At 40.5% G+C, this 16,471-nt stretch overlaps 1 protein-coding gene across 1 annotated transcript in view; it reads left to right on the top strand.

The window, feature by feature from the left end:
• HCRTR2 (hypocretin receptor 2) overlaps window positions 1-16,471 on the top strand; it is a 137,628-nt gene that overhangs the window by 106,216 nt on the left and 14,941 nt on the right. The window contains exons 4-6 of the mRNA XM_083177323.1: window positions 3,666-3,781; window positions 10,936-11,150; window positions 12,560-12,681. Coding sequence (XP_083033449.1) covers window positions 3,666-3,781; window positions 10,936-11,150; window positions 12,560-12,681 — 453 coding nt within the window. The remainder of the gene's footprint in view (window positions 1-3,665; window positions 3,782-10,935; window positions 11,151-12,559; window positions 12,682-16,471) is intronic.

The raw sequence follows: 16,471 nt of genomic DNA, 5'->3' as shown, positions 1-16,471 counted from the left end.
AAAAGTGAAGGATGTAGTTGTGCACACGCTGAAGGCTCATTCTGGAAAAGGGGGTGTGGCCACTCAAAAGGGGTGTAGTGTACCACACCATATACAACACATTGTGCAACAAAATACTAGACCCCATTATACTTGCCCCTTACACATGATGCCAAATGGAATGAGCCAAAATTCACATAATGCCACATGGATTGTGCCAAAATTCACATAATGCCTCACGGATTGATCCAAAATTCACATAATGCAACACTGATTAACCCAAAATTCACATAATGCCACATGGATTATGCCGAAATTCACATAATGTCACATCAATAGAGTCAAAATTCACATAATGCCACAGAGATTAAATAAAAATTCACAATATGCTTCATAAACAGGGACATTGCGCGCCAAAAGTGTGCATTAAAAATGTACACTATAATGCCCATTACATGTTAAGCCACACAGCATAATGTCCATTATGTATTATGCCAAGCACCATAATGCCTATTAAAAATTATGCTACATACAGTAAGTGCTGCTTACCTACAGTACATGCTCATTGCCAAGGGTTCCATGCTCATTGCCAGGGATTCCATACTCATTGCCAAGGGTTCCATGCTCATTGCCAGGGGTTCCATGCCCATTGCCATGTGGGATTACATGCTCATTGCCAAGGCGGAATACATGCTTGGCAATGGGGGACAGCCACCGCCAGGAAGAAGTGACAGTCATTGACAGCCAGTCAGAGAGCGGGGGGCTGCCCAGCTGTATTCAGAGCACTGCAGGTCCCGGCTATTTGAAATAATACCCCTTTCACACAGAAAATTCAGGGATTTACCAGGGAATATTGTCCCAGGATCGTGCAGGGTCATTCCCGGGTTGGCCCCTTTTACACCAGCCTAGTCCCTGCATTTTCTGGTGGGAGAGGGAGAGAAAACCACCCCTCCCCTCCCTTTAACCGGCTATCTCATTTAAACGGCTATATCTTTGGAACCAACTGACCCATTTACATTAGACCAGTATCATATTGAAGAACTTTTAAGTGGGCTACAAATGATTTTGCTCCTGTGAAACTGGGGTGCTTGGTTCCAGAGAAATCTGCCCTCAAAGAACATGAACAGCCATGAAATTACATTTCAGAATTAAAAAACTCTGTTTACCCACAATATCTCCGGAACTAATGGACCTGCCTGGTATAATTGAAGGCCCAGCGATTTGGGTTCAAATGAGATCAACCACGAGTTTCTGTGATGCAGCGGGGTGAAATGGCAGCCGTCAGAACCGGGTGGGGGGCAGATTTATCGGGTCCCATGTTATCCTAAGGGGATAAAGCTCTAGGTTTGTCTGGCGATATGTCTGGTTGCCTGGGGATAGCGACACAGGTCTGGGCTCATTGGAAAGCCCCAGTCCTCAGCTCCAAAATGAGCTATGTTTAAAATGACAGGGGGGCACATGCCCGGCCCCCCCCCCCCCTGAATCCACCCATGTGACAGCCCACTGAGTGGGTGAATCACCTTCAGCAGCAGCATCTAACACTTAACGCCAGCTCATTCAGAGGAAGGCTACTCTCTGCATCACTATCTTCAGTAAAAGGCCAGACAACCTCTTTGAAATACTAATGGATGTCTTATCAACATCCTCGCTTGGACTCACCTTAGGATTTGTGATTTCTGATAATGCCATAAATATTTTGAAAATGTTAAAGCTGGGTGAATTTCAACAGGTCCCATGGTTTGCTCATACCATAAAATTTGGGGTACTGACAGAGTCATGCAGGTGATGCGCTCCGTGGTCAGTCCGTAAAATATTGGGATATTACTGGCATTCAGCAGCTGCATGTACTAGACTGCAGCACCTGCAAAAACAGTCCAGTTTGCCCTGCCTACAATTGAAGCAGTAACTACTTCGGTGTTATGTAGGTGGCTTTTTCTGTTCCTCCATACACTGAATCAATGCCACTGCAAGATAAGGGGAAATGCATCTTACTGCAGCGCAATACTTTGCATGTTGTGCAAGGTGCTGAAACCATCGAAGAAGCCATCTGTTAAATGAGTTCAGATACTTCCAGAATGACATGTGATTTCTTAATTAGAGTTTTAGTAAGCAGCTTGAGAAATGGGTAAGGAGAAAATTAAGTGATTTCACTAAGTATGTGGGATCCCTGTCAGCAATCGACATAGGAAGCGTCTTTCTCAAAGTTGGAAAGATGATGTGTTTCAAAATGATTAGGAAATTCCACAAGGAATACCTTACCAGCAATTACATCAAAGCACAAGAGATTTCAGATACCAGTGGGGATGAATTAATATTGTGTGAGAATGATAAAAACAGCACTGATGAGGTTGAGGATGGGGGTGATAATGATGATAATGTTAATGACATCTTTCCACTATAAAGCTGCTAGCTTAGCTGCCTTAAGCCAATTGGTGGCTTGTTTTGTGAGTTCCCAAACAAACCTTCAGTAACAAAAGTGGCAGTCCATACTACTGAAGTGCTTGGTTGGTTAACCTATTTGATATTCATCATTAAGGTGGGTGGGAGGTCCTAAGGCCAATTCCATCTTGCACCACTTTTATTTTCATTGTGGGCTGCTTTGGGGAGGTTATTATGATGGTGTTATTCCTTTTATTATTTATTGTGATTTGTGAGGTGGTCAAGATTGACTGGAAATAATTTTAAATGAATGTAATGAGTCTTAAATTGCTGTAGGATGAAAACATAGCCCAAATGATGTTATTAATTTTTATTCATTTCATTTTTTAAAATAAAAATACAGATTCAAAACCAAAATATACCAGGGTGGTATTTTAATATAAATCAAATTATAATTTAATATAAATTTCCACTGACAATAATACTATAAAAAAGAATTCCTTTTTTTTTCACCGTTTACAGAGGAAGAGGTTTTAAGATTGACATACAGTATAGTATAAGAATGATAATCACTTGAATAGACATTACATGGCCAAAAATGTACAACTATTTGGTGATCACAACCATATGTGCCTAATGAAAAAAAGGTTGCCAAGGGCCACAATTATAGGGGCCCAAGAAAAGATGTGGGCATGACCGGGGGCCATCTGATCCCTGAGCTAATGTCTCCAGAGCTTCACTAGCAAGGACAACAGTCAATAGGTTGCCATGAGTGTTTCACTTTTTTTGAGCTGACACGTGCTGACAGGCAGTATTTCCTGCCCTACCATCCACTAGGGTGTGGAGGAAGAATAGAATAGTGTCTCTGTAGCATGGCGAGCACAGAGAGCCATGCAAGGAGACGCAGTACACTTTGACGGTGTACATGTCAACTATGTCTGAATTCGGGACAAAAAGCCCTAGCTGGTATAGCCTAATGCTAGCATCAGCTGCTGCATTCTATGCAAATTCTATATTTTATAATTGTCACAATTTAGGTCTATGTCTTCTACTGAAATGATGTTCAATTCTGCATCAGACATCTTTTGAAGTGTTTTTTTTTTCGTGTTTCTCAATTTATCACTTCAAGTATGTGGGAGGAATTGTTCGTAAATCAGTATAAAATGAAAGACAGCAGCAGCAATATGTTGTATACAATGTGCAACATTTTATTGTTGCAACTGAAATATGTTAAGATGTTTAAATGTCTTTGTTTATTGCAATGTTCTACAGTGTAATTGCTTAGACTATTTATGTTTTTGTTTTAGGTGACATTTACTCTAAAGTATATCACATGTGTTTCTTCTTCATAACTTATATGGTACCATTATGCCTGATGATTCTAGCATATCTGCAAATTTTTAGAAAATTGTGGTGCCGCCAGGTAAGTTTTATTTTGTATATTTATTCTATATATGTTATTGCTGTATTATGTCATGGTAACTAGTGTAAATACAGTCAAAGAAGTGTTATGTGGAGCTAAAATTTTTATGAACAGCAGAACAGAGACATATGCCCTAATTCGGACCTGATCACCAGACAAATTTGTTCTCAAAATGGGCAAAACCATGTGCATTGCAGGTGGGGCAGATGTAACATGTGCAGATAGTTTAATTTGGATGAGTTATTTTTTTTTTCTGTAAAGGGTAAATACTGGCTTCTTTATTTGTAAACTGCATTTTAGATTTCAGTTTCAACACACCCCACCCAAATTTCAAGGTCCGTACACACACGTACAGATTTTTCTGTCTGATCTACCTGGAAACGTATGGGAACAAATGACAATCAAAAAATTGTTCCCAAACGCTTGAAACAGACAGCGATTATTTGGACAAATTGTTTAAATCATTCTGATAGAACAAATTTATCAAAGCATATATTTTTTAATGTTTTCCTGCATTTGGGTGGATATTTTTGATTGTCATATGCTCCCATACATTTCCAGGTTTTTGTTCCTACCAGATAGATCAGACAGAAAAATCTGTACGTGTGTACGCACCTTTATTCTCTCTACACATCTCTCTACACATGTTACATCTGCCCCACCTGCAGCGCACATTGCTTAGCCCATTTTGTTAACAAATTTGCCCTGTGATCAAGGCTGAATTAGGCCCATAGGCGTAATTCTGGTTCTATGTTAGTTAATTTATTACATTTCTTCTGTCACAATTTTGAAGTATACAAAGGGTACATCATTTATCTTTTTGGGATAGTTTTGTATTTTTTTTCTTTGTGTCTATACATAGATAAGCTGAGTGGTCACAGTCAATTTAACTCTAACTGACACATGTTCTTCATAAGCAGGATTAAATCATATGTCCAGAAGAAGATTTCATGTGCGTCTTTTGATCTGTCTGTATCTAATATTATTATGGAATGCAGAAATAATGTGAGACTAATAGTCTCAGCCAGTCGAAGAGTATTATGGAAGACAGAAATTCAGATAAAGAAATGAAAAGATAATATGGGCAAAATTGTTTTTGCAACCAGTTGTTAATATGATAGATATTAGACATTTACTAATAAATTCTGTTAAGGCACTTTTATATCTATATTGCTTTTGATTTCTAATAAACATTAAATTATATGTTATTCTCATAGTTTATTTGTTTAGAAATTTAAATCCATTATATGAATTCCCAACAATCCCAGCAGAGTTCAATATTATTGAAAATTCCATAAAATCATTCTTTGCTCCCCAGATGTCATAGAGCTGTTTCAACAGATAAATATTATGACTATAAAAAAAAGTTTAAATACGCTTCAAATAAAGGATTTACAATATTGCATCTTAAACAAAACCGTCTGTAGGCGAAGGTTCCAGCCAATCAGATTTTGTGAGATAAGTGTATTTTCTGTGAAAAAGGAGACATACAGTTTGGAATATGTTGCTACTTTATTTATATTGAGATTATTGCACAGTGCATTCAAGGTTTTTTTTTCTTTCTGAAGATTTAGCTAAATATTTTTTTCATGCAACCTACTTTGTAGCTTTAATAATGTATTAAAATACTAGTAACATTTTTTTTTATTATTATTTATTTTCCTGATATCTCTATTCCACACTAGTATTTCCTGTGCAATTTGTATCCCCCATATACTGTAAGTACAGATGGGGCAGGCCTCTTCCTTGCTGGCGAATCGCCAGAACTTCACCGCTGGCGATCCGCCAGCAGCCTGGCCTGTCATCTGACCGGACGCGCGTGCGTCTCACGTGCACGCGTGTCTTAATCTCCGTCGGCGGGGCGACGGGAACCCTGTCGGTCTCTGCCTCAGGGAGACGGACAGGGTTAGGGGGGGTGCGGGCAGGCGGCGGGGACCCCGGGTTACCGCCGACAAGCCGGCGGTGACCCGGGGGAGCGGCTGGAAGCGCCGTCGGAAGGGGATGCGAGCGCGTCCCCTTCTCACTATGGATATGGCGCTGCCGGGGGATGGCGGCTGGCGTTGCCATCGCCATCCCCTGCCAAGATGGGACCTGCCCCATCTGTATACCATACTTATCATTAAGGGACTTTTTCCTCCCATTTTCGTTCAATAACCTAATGTTGATTATATTACAAGATGAGATACAACCATAGTGGTCGATCCTATTACACCCGAAGAGGTGCAAGCAATTTTCTGTTAATTCGGCCCTGCGAAGGGTGCGAGTTAGGGTTAATTCGGGTGCCGTTTCTCAGCATTAAAACGGCACCCGAACGGGAACTCACACCCTTCGGGGTTAATAGGATCGACCCCATAAAATGAAAAGATGAAATGAGAAAAAAAAAAAAAAAAAAAGATAATTTCATTAAAATGCCACATTTCAAGGGCAGGTATATATTTGGCAGCAAGTGGACAGTAATTTCTTGAAATTGATGTGTTGGGAGTAGTATAATGGAAGCATCTGTGTGAATTTGATAAGGGTTAACCTTGTTATGGTTAGACGTCTTGGCCAAAACATTTCCAAAAAGGCATGTCCTATGGGGTGTTCCCAGTATGAATTGGTCAGTACCTACCAAAAGTGGTCCAAGGATGGACTACAGCAGGCATGTACAACCTGTGGCCCTCCAGATGTTGTGAAACTACACATCCCAGCATGCCTTGCCATAGTTTTGCTATTAGGGAATGCTAAAACTGTGGCAAGGCATGATGGGATGTGCAGTTTCACAACAGCTGGAGGGCCGCAGGTTGGACATGCCTGGACTACAGTGATCTACAGTAGTGGGTTCCTAAGGCTCATGGATGCACATGGGAAGCAAATGATTGCCTGTCTGATCTAATTCCACAAAAGAGCAACTGTAGCACAAATGGATGAAAACTAGTTGGCTATGATAGAAAGGAACCAGAACATACAATTCATTGCAGATTGTAGTGAATGGGGCTACTTACTGGTCAGAGTACCCTAGCTGACCCCTCTCCGCCTCTGAAAGCACCTACTCTGCTATGTTCCAATAGTTCTTCATAAATTTTGCTTCACCAGAGGGAAAAAAAGACTTTGCTGTACATTGTTATACATATTTGTAGGTCAGCAAAAGCACCATCCATGGTGACACTTCTGACTGCTGTGAGGCTATGACACATACTACTAAACACAGCTGTAGTTAGCCTCAGTACAACACTGCAGAGTTTAGGGCAGTATTTATCTAATCCTTACCAAGCCCATTCCTCATGTAATCTATTTTTTTATTTGATCTTGCTGGATCAGTAATTATCCAACTTTTTGCACTGACAGAAGTCCATGTAATATTAGCTGTCTGAGGTGCAAGTGGACTAGATTTGGAAAAAAACAAAAGGGTTGGGTACAATCGCACAAGACTGTGTATCTTAGCAATTTACATTTTAATAAATACAGAGATGGCCCCCTGTTTGGGGTGTGCTACCATTGACAAATAATGTATGATCCCAAAAAGGAGGGAAAGAAAAGATTTGTCTTGTTGTGGTGCACCAATCAGAAAAAGACTAAGTCCTAAAATCTAACTTTTATTAGTTTTATTATAAAACAAGCGAAACATAAAAAACTCGAATACACATACAAGTGGGGGGAGGTAAGCATTTTTTAATAAGGGAGCCGTCGGTGCAGAGTCTGACTGCTGAAGCAGCTAGACCTCTGCACCGAGGGCTCCCTTGTTCTTCTGGATGACCATTGACTCTGCTGACTTCCTCCTTGACAAAGGTCCACGGAGCTGGACCAAAACGTTGGAGTTTTTTTTTGGTCCCACAAAGCAAACACTTTGTATTTTTTTTTTATCGCTTGTAAATAAATCACTAAATAATTTTTTACAGTTTTTGGTGAGTACTCCTTTATTCCCTACCCAGGGAATTTGGACATTGTATTTGGAACACTTTGGTGTGACCCTAGGGGCACCCCACTTATTGGCTCAGGTGTGTGCAATGCAGGTACTCTATTTGTGTGTATATATATATATATATATATATATATATATATATATATATATATATACATGGTTGCTGGCGGCACTCTCAGAAATAAAGACACACACGGCGGTGTAGTACTTTTAACTTTTGAGTTAAAAGTACTACACCGCCGTGTGTGTCTTTATTTCTGAGAGTGCTGCCAGCAACCAAGTATATCAAAGGGAGGCCTGCAAGGGCTTATCCGGGAGGGCACCCAGCCAATTATCTCACAGTTTGCAGAGAGCCGGTTCATTACCACACTTATGTATATATATCTATATATATATATTTATATATATATATATATATATATATATATATATATCTATATATATATATATATATATATATATATATATATATATATATATAATGCATATACGTTTAGGCCCAGCATCTGTCCTAACTTTTCAGTCTTTGCAATTAAGTTCTATCATGGAAACACCTATTACTAAAATACTGCAAATACAGTATGGACAACTCTCCTTCCTGAGTTTGTGACATATGCTGCCTTATTTATCCAAACTTCCTTCATAACCCTCCGAATCTCAGGAAGCTACTATAGCTAAAAGGAACCTCCTGATGTATCATTTTACCACATACCACAATACACTGACCGTTAAGGAATATTTAGTTTGTCATTGAATAAGGGCAATAAATAATTTATCATCTTAAATGGTGGATATACTGTACCAATTGGTCCATTCCATGTAAACTTTCCTAAAGGGCCAACCATGAGCAATAGTGATAGGTAACTTGATTATGAGAAATCTGCCCTAGGGTCATTATCAACACATACTGTATACCGTATTGTTACTCTGCCAAAATCATTTGCGTTATTGACATTGTATCATGTGACATATTTTTTCTATCACTGGGGCAGATGTATTAAGCCTGGAGAAGAGATAAACTGGAGATAAAGTGGAGCTAAAGTGAAAGGAGATAAAATACCAGCCAATGAACTCCCAACTGTCATTTTCAAGTACAGTTCATTGGCTGGTGCATTATCTCCTTTCTCTTTATCTCCACTTTATCTCTTCTCCAGGCTTAATACATCTGCCCCACTGTTCCAAATTTCATCTGGACCAGCTGCGTAAATCCAGTTTACACAAGTCAACTACAAAAAGCTTTAGCAAGTTCATCATATATGCTACCCATACTAATAAGGGGAGATAATGACTAATGGAAGCAGCGTACTTTGTAAGGCCTTAAAAATGGAAAAAGTAATAGAAGGCGCAATACAAATAAAATAAAGATGAACATTAATGATGCATCTAAGAAAATATATATATCTTCCTCGTCCAGAATATATAAATGAAAAGTATTTATTATTTAGAATTTACACTCTTTAATGAACAAACTACAGTAAGTACCTGATTCAGACCTGTTCACTAAGCTGCATATGTTTGCAATATAGTGAACAGGTAAACGCAGCCTGTCACCCATGTGCATGCAAGTGGATATGTACGCTTACTTAATCACTCGCATGTGGCCCCACAGATGGTTCGATGGTAGCTCACCTTCAATTTATTTATTTCCCTTTTGCAGATAAGTGAGCCCAAACTGACTTTTATCCTGCCCAGAAATGATTGGGGTGGGAGCTGAAGTTGTGTGATGCCAGATGCCTGCAGGCATTGATGAGCATGTCCATAAAACGCTTTGCGTTCCCCGGCTTCTGCCCATTTCCCCGCCCCCCCCCCCCCCACTATGGAGGAAACTCCTTCAGTGAGTGTGAATCTCGCCAAAGGCATTCATTCCGGGTTTCATGCATACACAAATACCCCACAACATTGGACAGGGCAGCGAGATATCAGCAATATATTGTTGCAACCGTAGAACATTTATATTACAGATTACAGGTTTTAGCAAATTAATCATCAACCATTTTTGTAGCATATCACTGCCCCCTAACTTGTCAAATCACTGTGGATTGGTACTTAATGAACACATTCCATTAAGAAATTCTTAGAAAAGCATTATAATTCATTCCAGTGACCGAGCTCACTGTTGTTTCAGACCTCAAAACCTACTCACAATCAGACTGAAAAAGATTACAGTGTTTCTGATTTAGGAATGTTGATAATGTCTTAACATTCAGCATTAGCTGTGATTCACAATAACAAAATACATGTTTCTAGTTCTGTGGCGGCCACAATACACATAGCTATCACATTAATGTTTGATTCCAGGCATGCTATCTGGTCTAAAGCTCACAGCAGACTGTGCTTTTATATGTGAGCAGTTACCAACACACCTGTCACTAATCATCTAGGGAAATGGTTAACATAAGCTATGCACTATAGGTTAAAACTGGGTGCATGAGAGAATGTGACCACAATAAGACTAATTAAAAAATTAATCTAATAAACAATTTACACTAAACATCGGCACTCACCTTTCCTAGTTTTGGGGTGCCCTATGGCTTGTGACCACATTGTTTAAACAGAAATTGTAGGGGCTCTGCCCTCACTAAATTAACTGATATTAATAAATAGTGGAGATTTAGTTCATGAATTGATTAATGCATTTAAGCCTGCAGCCCCCTTCACAGGACCCCACTTTTCTGCAGGTCCTAACACTATTGCTCAAAATGGCTACAATACACATAGCTATGAAATTAATGTTTGATTGAGTGTCATGCACTTTAGAAACATTTACATCTTGCTAACCCAAGTGTAGGCTTGATTTGATAATTAGCATGATTATCAGTGCACACCTACACCTACCATATTTAAACCTATGCCCAACTTTGTGTAGCCTGAAGTTCCATGGACACACCCTCTTTGAGACCACCCCCATTACTGAACAGCTGTGCCTTTGTATTGCCCTACTTGTATACACACAGTACTGGAGCATGTGTAGTGCAAGGGCACACATGATGTGCACAGGGTTGGGTCATTATATTTAACATCATGTTTATATATTCAGCGCAATAAAATGTATTTTTTTCTGATATTGTCAAAATAAAAATGGGGAATATGCTGTATGGTCCTTACTGGAAAGTGGCGTGTTTTGCTTCTTTCTATATTATTCAGAAATATGATGTATATCTATATCTTACTATGAAACATTTTTCACAAAAATAAGACTTGTTTCTTAGGTAATATAACATCACTTTTAAAAAAAGCCTTCTTTACATGACAGATCCCTGGAACCTCATCTATAGTTCTGAGAAAATGGAAACCTTTACAGTGTCCAATCCAATCTAAAGGTCAAGGGCAACAAGCAATTAAATCAAGAGTTAATGCAGAAATAAAACAGATCCGTACTAGGAGGAAAACTGCCCGTATGCTGATGGTGGTTCTGCTGGTGTTTGCAATTTGCTATTTACCAATTAGTATCCTTAATATTTTAAAAAGGTAGAGTTCGGACATTTAAATATAAGAATCACTAATTATTCATCTTTGAGATTATCTGTAGACAGGGCCGGTGCAAGGCACCAGAGCGCCCCAGGCAAGTCGGGGTGGGGGCGCCCCGGTGTCTGCCGCCAGGGTACCTGTCCTGCGGAGCTGTAAAGCTGTCGGCGGCGGAGGCAGCGGGGGGTCCCTGCAGTCAATAAGAAATAACGAGCGCTATCCGCCGGGCTATGCGGAAGCGCTTCTGTTTTGGAAACACTGGCCGCACGGCGCACGCTGATTGGCTGAATCTCAGCCAATCAGCGTGCGGCCAGTGTTTCCAAAACAAAAGTGCTTCCGCATAGCCCGGGGGATAGCGCTCGTTAATTCTTATTGACTGCAGGGACCCCCCGCTGCCACCGCCGCCAGCTGTTACGCACCTATTCGCAGCAGGACAGGTACCCGGACGGCAAGGGGGGGGGGGGCGAAATACTGCCTAGTGGTGGCGCCGGCCCTGTCTGTAGATACAATTGTACAGTACAGTATGTTTAGTTTAAGCAATATAAATATGTTGTTGTGTAATCTTACTTTAAAGTAACCTATAAATAAGCCATCATTCTGGTTGTGCAGGTTTAGATGTTGTTCGTTAGATTTTAGATTGTTATTTATATTACTGTACCCCATAGGAATACAACATGCATAGTAAAAAATCTCTCTCACACCCCTTGTGATTTGTCACTTCCCTAACTAGCAGCAAGACCTGCCAGATGCCGTGTATATCTTCTACTCAAATAATTTAGTTAAATATAGTAACAATCAATGTAAAACTTCCACATAATCTTTAGAAAACACTTCTACCTAAATGTGGACTGTCAATAGTACTGTATAACCTCTGTATCCCATGATGATTCTAAACATTACGCAAGAACCATTTTGCATAATGTGATAAATCTTATTTAATTACGTTTGACTGGAACTTTATGAACTCACTTTATTTATATGTATATATTTAACTAGTAACCCACTCAAAGCAAATGCTTCAAAAGCTAGTAAGGCAGCTAATACTATAATAATACTATCGGCCTAAAATGCCTATTTTTGCTTGTGGTAAATTAGTGCCAGCAATCGGATATTGCTCTTAGCATTTTGCTTATTTTGCCATTATGTCATTTTAATAATGGAGTCTATTCATGGAGCAGTGAAAAGATTGGAGAAGTGAGCCAGTGGAGAAGTTGATCAGGGCAACCATTCAGCTCTGAGGTAACATCTTTCAAGTGCATTCTATAAAATGATATATAGCAGCTGATTGGTTGCCATGGTGAACTTCTCCTCTCTTTTCACTGCTCCATAAAAAGCCCCCAATGTGTAAGAAAAATGTATCTAGATGATCATGTGTAATAATTACATTGTATTTTTTTGTTTTACTTCTATAGAGTATTTGGAATGTTTGACCAAACGAATGACAGGGAGACAGTATATGCCTGGTTTACATTTTCTCATTGGTTGGTGTATGCAAATAGTGCAGCAAATCCAATCATTTACAACTTTTTAAGTGGTAAGTTTTATTTTACTTTATCTGCAGCATGTCTGTTTACCCAGTCCATAAACTACCACCTAGACACCTTACTACTGCCCAACATAAACAGTCATATAAAGTCAAAAGGCAGAAAAAAACACTACTTAATTTAAATTCTTCACTGAATGAATCTAGCTATGGAATTAAACTATAGCTATATCTTAAATGTCACGTTCATAGTCATTCATAAGGCCATTATTAGCAAGGGAAATAGGTAAAAATGATTAATTGGATATTGAATAATAGCTGTAATGGTTATATTTATAGAAACATAGGGCGAGATTTAATAGGATGAGTGATTCAGAAAGTGAGAGATTTGGTAAGAAATCTTCATTATTTTTAAAGCGGCAATCATTTACGCTGCAAAATCAAACTGGTTTTGGAGTGTTAATGATTGCCGCTTTAAAAAAACTGGAGATTTCTTACCAAATCTCTCACTTTCTGAATCTCTCATCCTATGAAATCTCACCCATAGTTACTACAAAGGCTTTTGATATAGTGTTGTAGCCCCATCTATATTCTGTTTTACAACTTAGAAACATTCACCCCAAATTTATAAAAATAATACAATATATATACATCCCCTGCTATTAAATTATTGATTAATAACTTTAGTAGTGATTCTATTACCATATTGTATTTGTATTTTTCAAATTTTACAAGCATATGGAAATATTTCTGGATATTGTATAAATTGGTCCAAGATTTATTATTATTTATTTATTAGCAGTTTCTTATATAGCGCACACATATTCCGCAGCGCTTTACAGAGAATATTTGAACATTCATATCAGTCCCTGCCCCAGTGGAGCTTACAATCTATATTCCCTACCACATGTACATGCCCACAGACATTCTAGGGTTAATTTTGTTAGAAGCCAAATAACCTACCAGTATATTTTTGGAATGTGGGAGGAAACCGGAGTGGTCCACAGTGAGAATATACAAACTCCACACTTTTAGGGCCATGGTGGGAATCGAACCCATGACTTCAGTGCTGTGAGGCAGTAATGCTAACCATTACACCATCCGTACTGCCCAAAATTAATTGCTCTTGAATTGGGAACAGGTATTATTACAAAGGATGATATTAATGGCCTACCATTGACTTGGTCTTTTAATCCATAACATATTTAGGGGTTAAAATCCCCAGAATGCCGAGTCAATTCTATAATTTGAACTTAACCTATTTTATTAAAAAAAATATCACTGAACTGGAAAGTTGGAGATCTTTGCAATTATCATATCTGGGAAGAGCAAATTTAATAAAAAATGGTGTCTTTCTCCCATCTTATGTATACAATTCAAGAACTTCCCAATATGATTACAGCTAAGGATGTCAATAGATCGGTTTCCGGTTGTGGGACCATTCCCAATAGCATTTCTGTATACTCAACATTAACGGTCGCTACACTATCCCTGTGCGTGGACGAGTGGGTCCAGTGGGCAGTCTTCTGCGGCAGGTCCTGGTCCTTCGGTGGGTCTGGCAACAGCTCCCGGGTCTCGGTGCCACCATCTTTGCTGTATCACGTGACCGGCAGGGTCACTTTATCTCCTCTACGAAGAGGGCCTGACCTGTCCCTCTGATGTTGGCCAATAAATCCCAGCAAGCCTAGCACTTCTGAGCTGGTGCACCTTCTCAGTTGCAAGAAGCACAGCTCTGCAGCTGCCTCCAGTGTCTGTGTGGTATTGCTGTCCCAGTGCCTCATTTCTACCTCAGAGTCTGTTTATCCCTGTGGTTCTCGTCTCCGTCTGTACCAGTACTCAACTAACCAAGTTGGCCCTTTACTGTAAGTTATCCAGCTCCATTTTCCTGAAGCCAAATGGCCGTTTGAGTTCCAGTTATACCCTCCCAGAAGTTTCCACAACAAGCCGGACCTTTCATTTTCCTCCTTTCAAGTTTCCTTCTCCTGAAGCCAAGTTGGCCTTTTGAGTTGTTCGTTATTAATACCCGGAGTCTCCACGCCAAGTCGGCCTGTTCAGTTAGTCATTATTATTTATCCCTCAAGTCTCAGTGTCCCGACCTAATTTCAGTCTTCCGTTCAGTTACTTACCTTTGAAAAAGTTGTTAGATAACAATGAAACGCGTGCACTGTTGGGGGTCCTTAAGGACCGAGGTTGAGAACAACTGTTCTAAAGGATCAAGCCACAGATCAAGCTATGGTAAAGGGTAGTAAAAAATTACTCCTATCTGTAAGTGCTGCAGCACGGAAGGCAATTTTGTGTGGGCCCTTCCTGATCCTCCCTGTTTAGCTCTCTTCAAATCACAATTATTTTCATTTTTAGAATGGAATGGGTTGGGGCAATACTGGAAAGAGATAAGAAAGTAGAAAACTTGGTACTTGTTTCCTAGAATGGCACCCACTAAGCTGTTTGCTTAGTGGGCTATTCTGCATAGTTAAATCGAAGCGAGCCCCGCGAGTGGACGTGGAATATATGCAAAGTAATCCGCGTGCGCTCGCCACGCTTCGGGCTTGGTTGCTCGCTGCGCTTGCCACACTATATAAATTCAACTCCATGCTGATGTGAATAGTGGGGGTATGAAAAGGTCGGAGGACACGTTCCGCCACCGCTCGCCACACTTCTGGGTAGCGTGGATAGTGGGGGGGGGGGTGTAAAACCTCTTTTTAGGACATACAATGATATCATTGTATAGGTAATACAGCGGGGCACACAGAGCATTGAAAAAATTACATAAAAAATTGCATTGCATCGCATCTCATCGCATGCCGCGATAATGGCCCATGCAATGCGATGCCATTTCCCTACGTTAGCGTACGTAGGAAATCTGGGTGCCGTTCTAGGAAACAAGTACCGAAAACTTTTTTATTATGTGGGAGAGTTACAGATTTAGCAGATCTCATTAGAACTGCTCCTGTCTATTCTATCGCCACCTTTCACCATCCACCAGAAGGGGGCACGCACGCATGAGATGCTCGTGCTCCACATTCTGATGGAGCCCACCACCCTCTGATGCCTCCGTGCTGCTACCCCATTCTACCCATAGCTGTCACACTCCCACTAACCCTGCCCGTCTCCCTGAACTGGAGACAGGCAGGAATTTCGGTCCCCGCCACCACGTGACTGGGACACTTGAGAGTGTGAGACTCTCGCACGTCCCCGTCAGATGGAGCACCTCTCTGTCAGCCTGCGCCAGCTCAGGGGATCTAACGGTTCCCTGAGGTGGCTAAGAGGCGCTCCATCTGTACAGTATATAGCAACATTGTCAATTCCAATAAAACAACAAATTCTTGAGTCTATTAATAATATTATATGGCACATGACCAGGGCATTGGGAAATGATTCACATATACAATTATAATCACATGTCTGGTATAATCATTGGAATATTTATCAATTTAACTATGCTATTGGCCAACTTTACCTCATACTATAACTAATTTATGTTTTACATAAAACTTTCTTGTGCTGTTGGAATATTTACTGAATCTCAGCCAATCAGCGGGCGGCCAGTGTTTTCAAACCCGGCAGCTTCCCGCGCCGCCGCATAGCCCGGCGGATAGCGATAGTTATTTCTTATTCACTGCAGGGACCCCCTGCCGCCAGCGTTATACACAGCGCCGCAGGTACCCGCGCAGCAAGGACACCATTGCAGTCTCCTGTCAGAAGCCGGCATGGACCCCCCTGCCCGCTCCCCAGATGGAGCAGCAGGTACCCCCTTTGCACGGGGGGAGAGTGGCAAACTGCCGCCCTCCAGTGGCCATCGCCCTATGCAAATGCCTTGAACTGCCTAGTGGTGGTGCCAGCC

The sequence above is a fragment of the Crinia signifera genome, chromosome 3, assembly GCF_055691185.1.
Source record: "Crinia signifera chromosome 3, ASM5569118v1, whole genome shotgun sequence".
Classification (NCBI taxonomy): domain Eukaryota; kingdom Metazoa; phylum Chordata; class Amphibia; order Anura; family Myobatrachidae; genus Crinia; species Crinia signifera.
The sequence above is the reverse complement of the archived record's forward strand: the minus strand, read 5'-3'. Positions and strand labels throughout refer to the sequence as shown.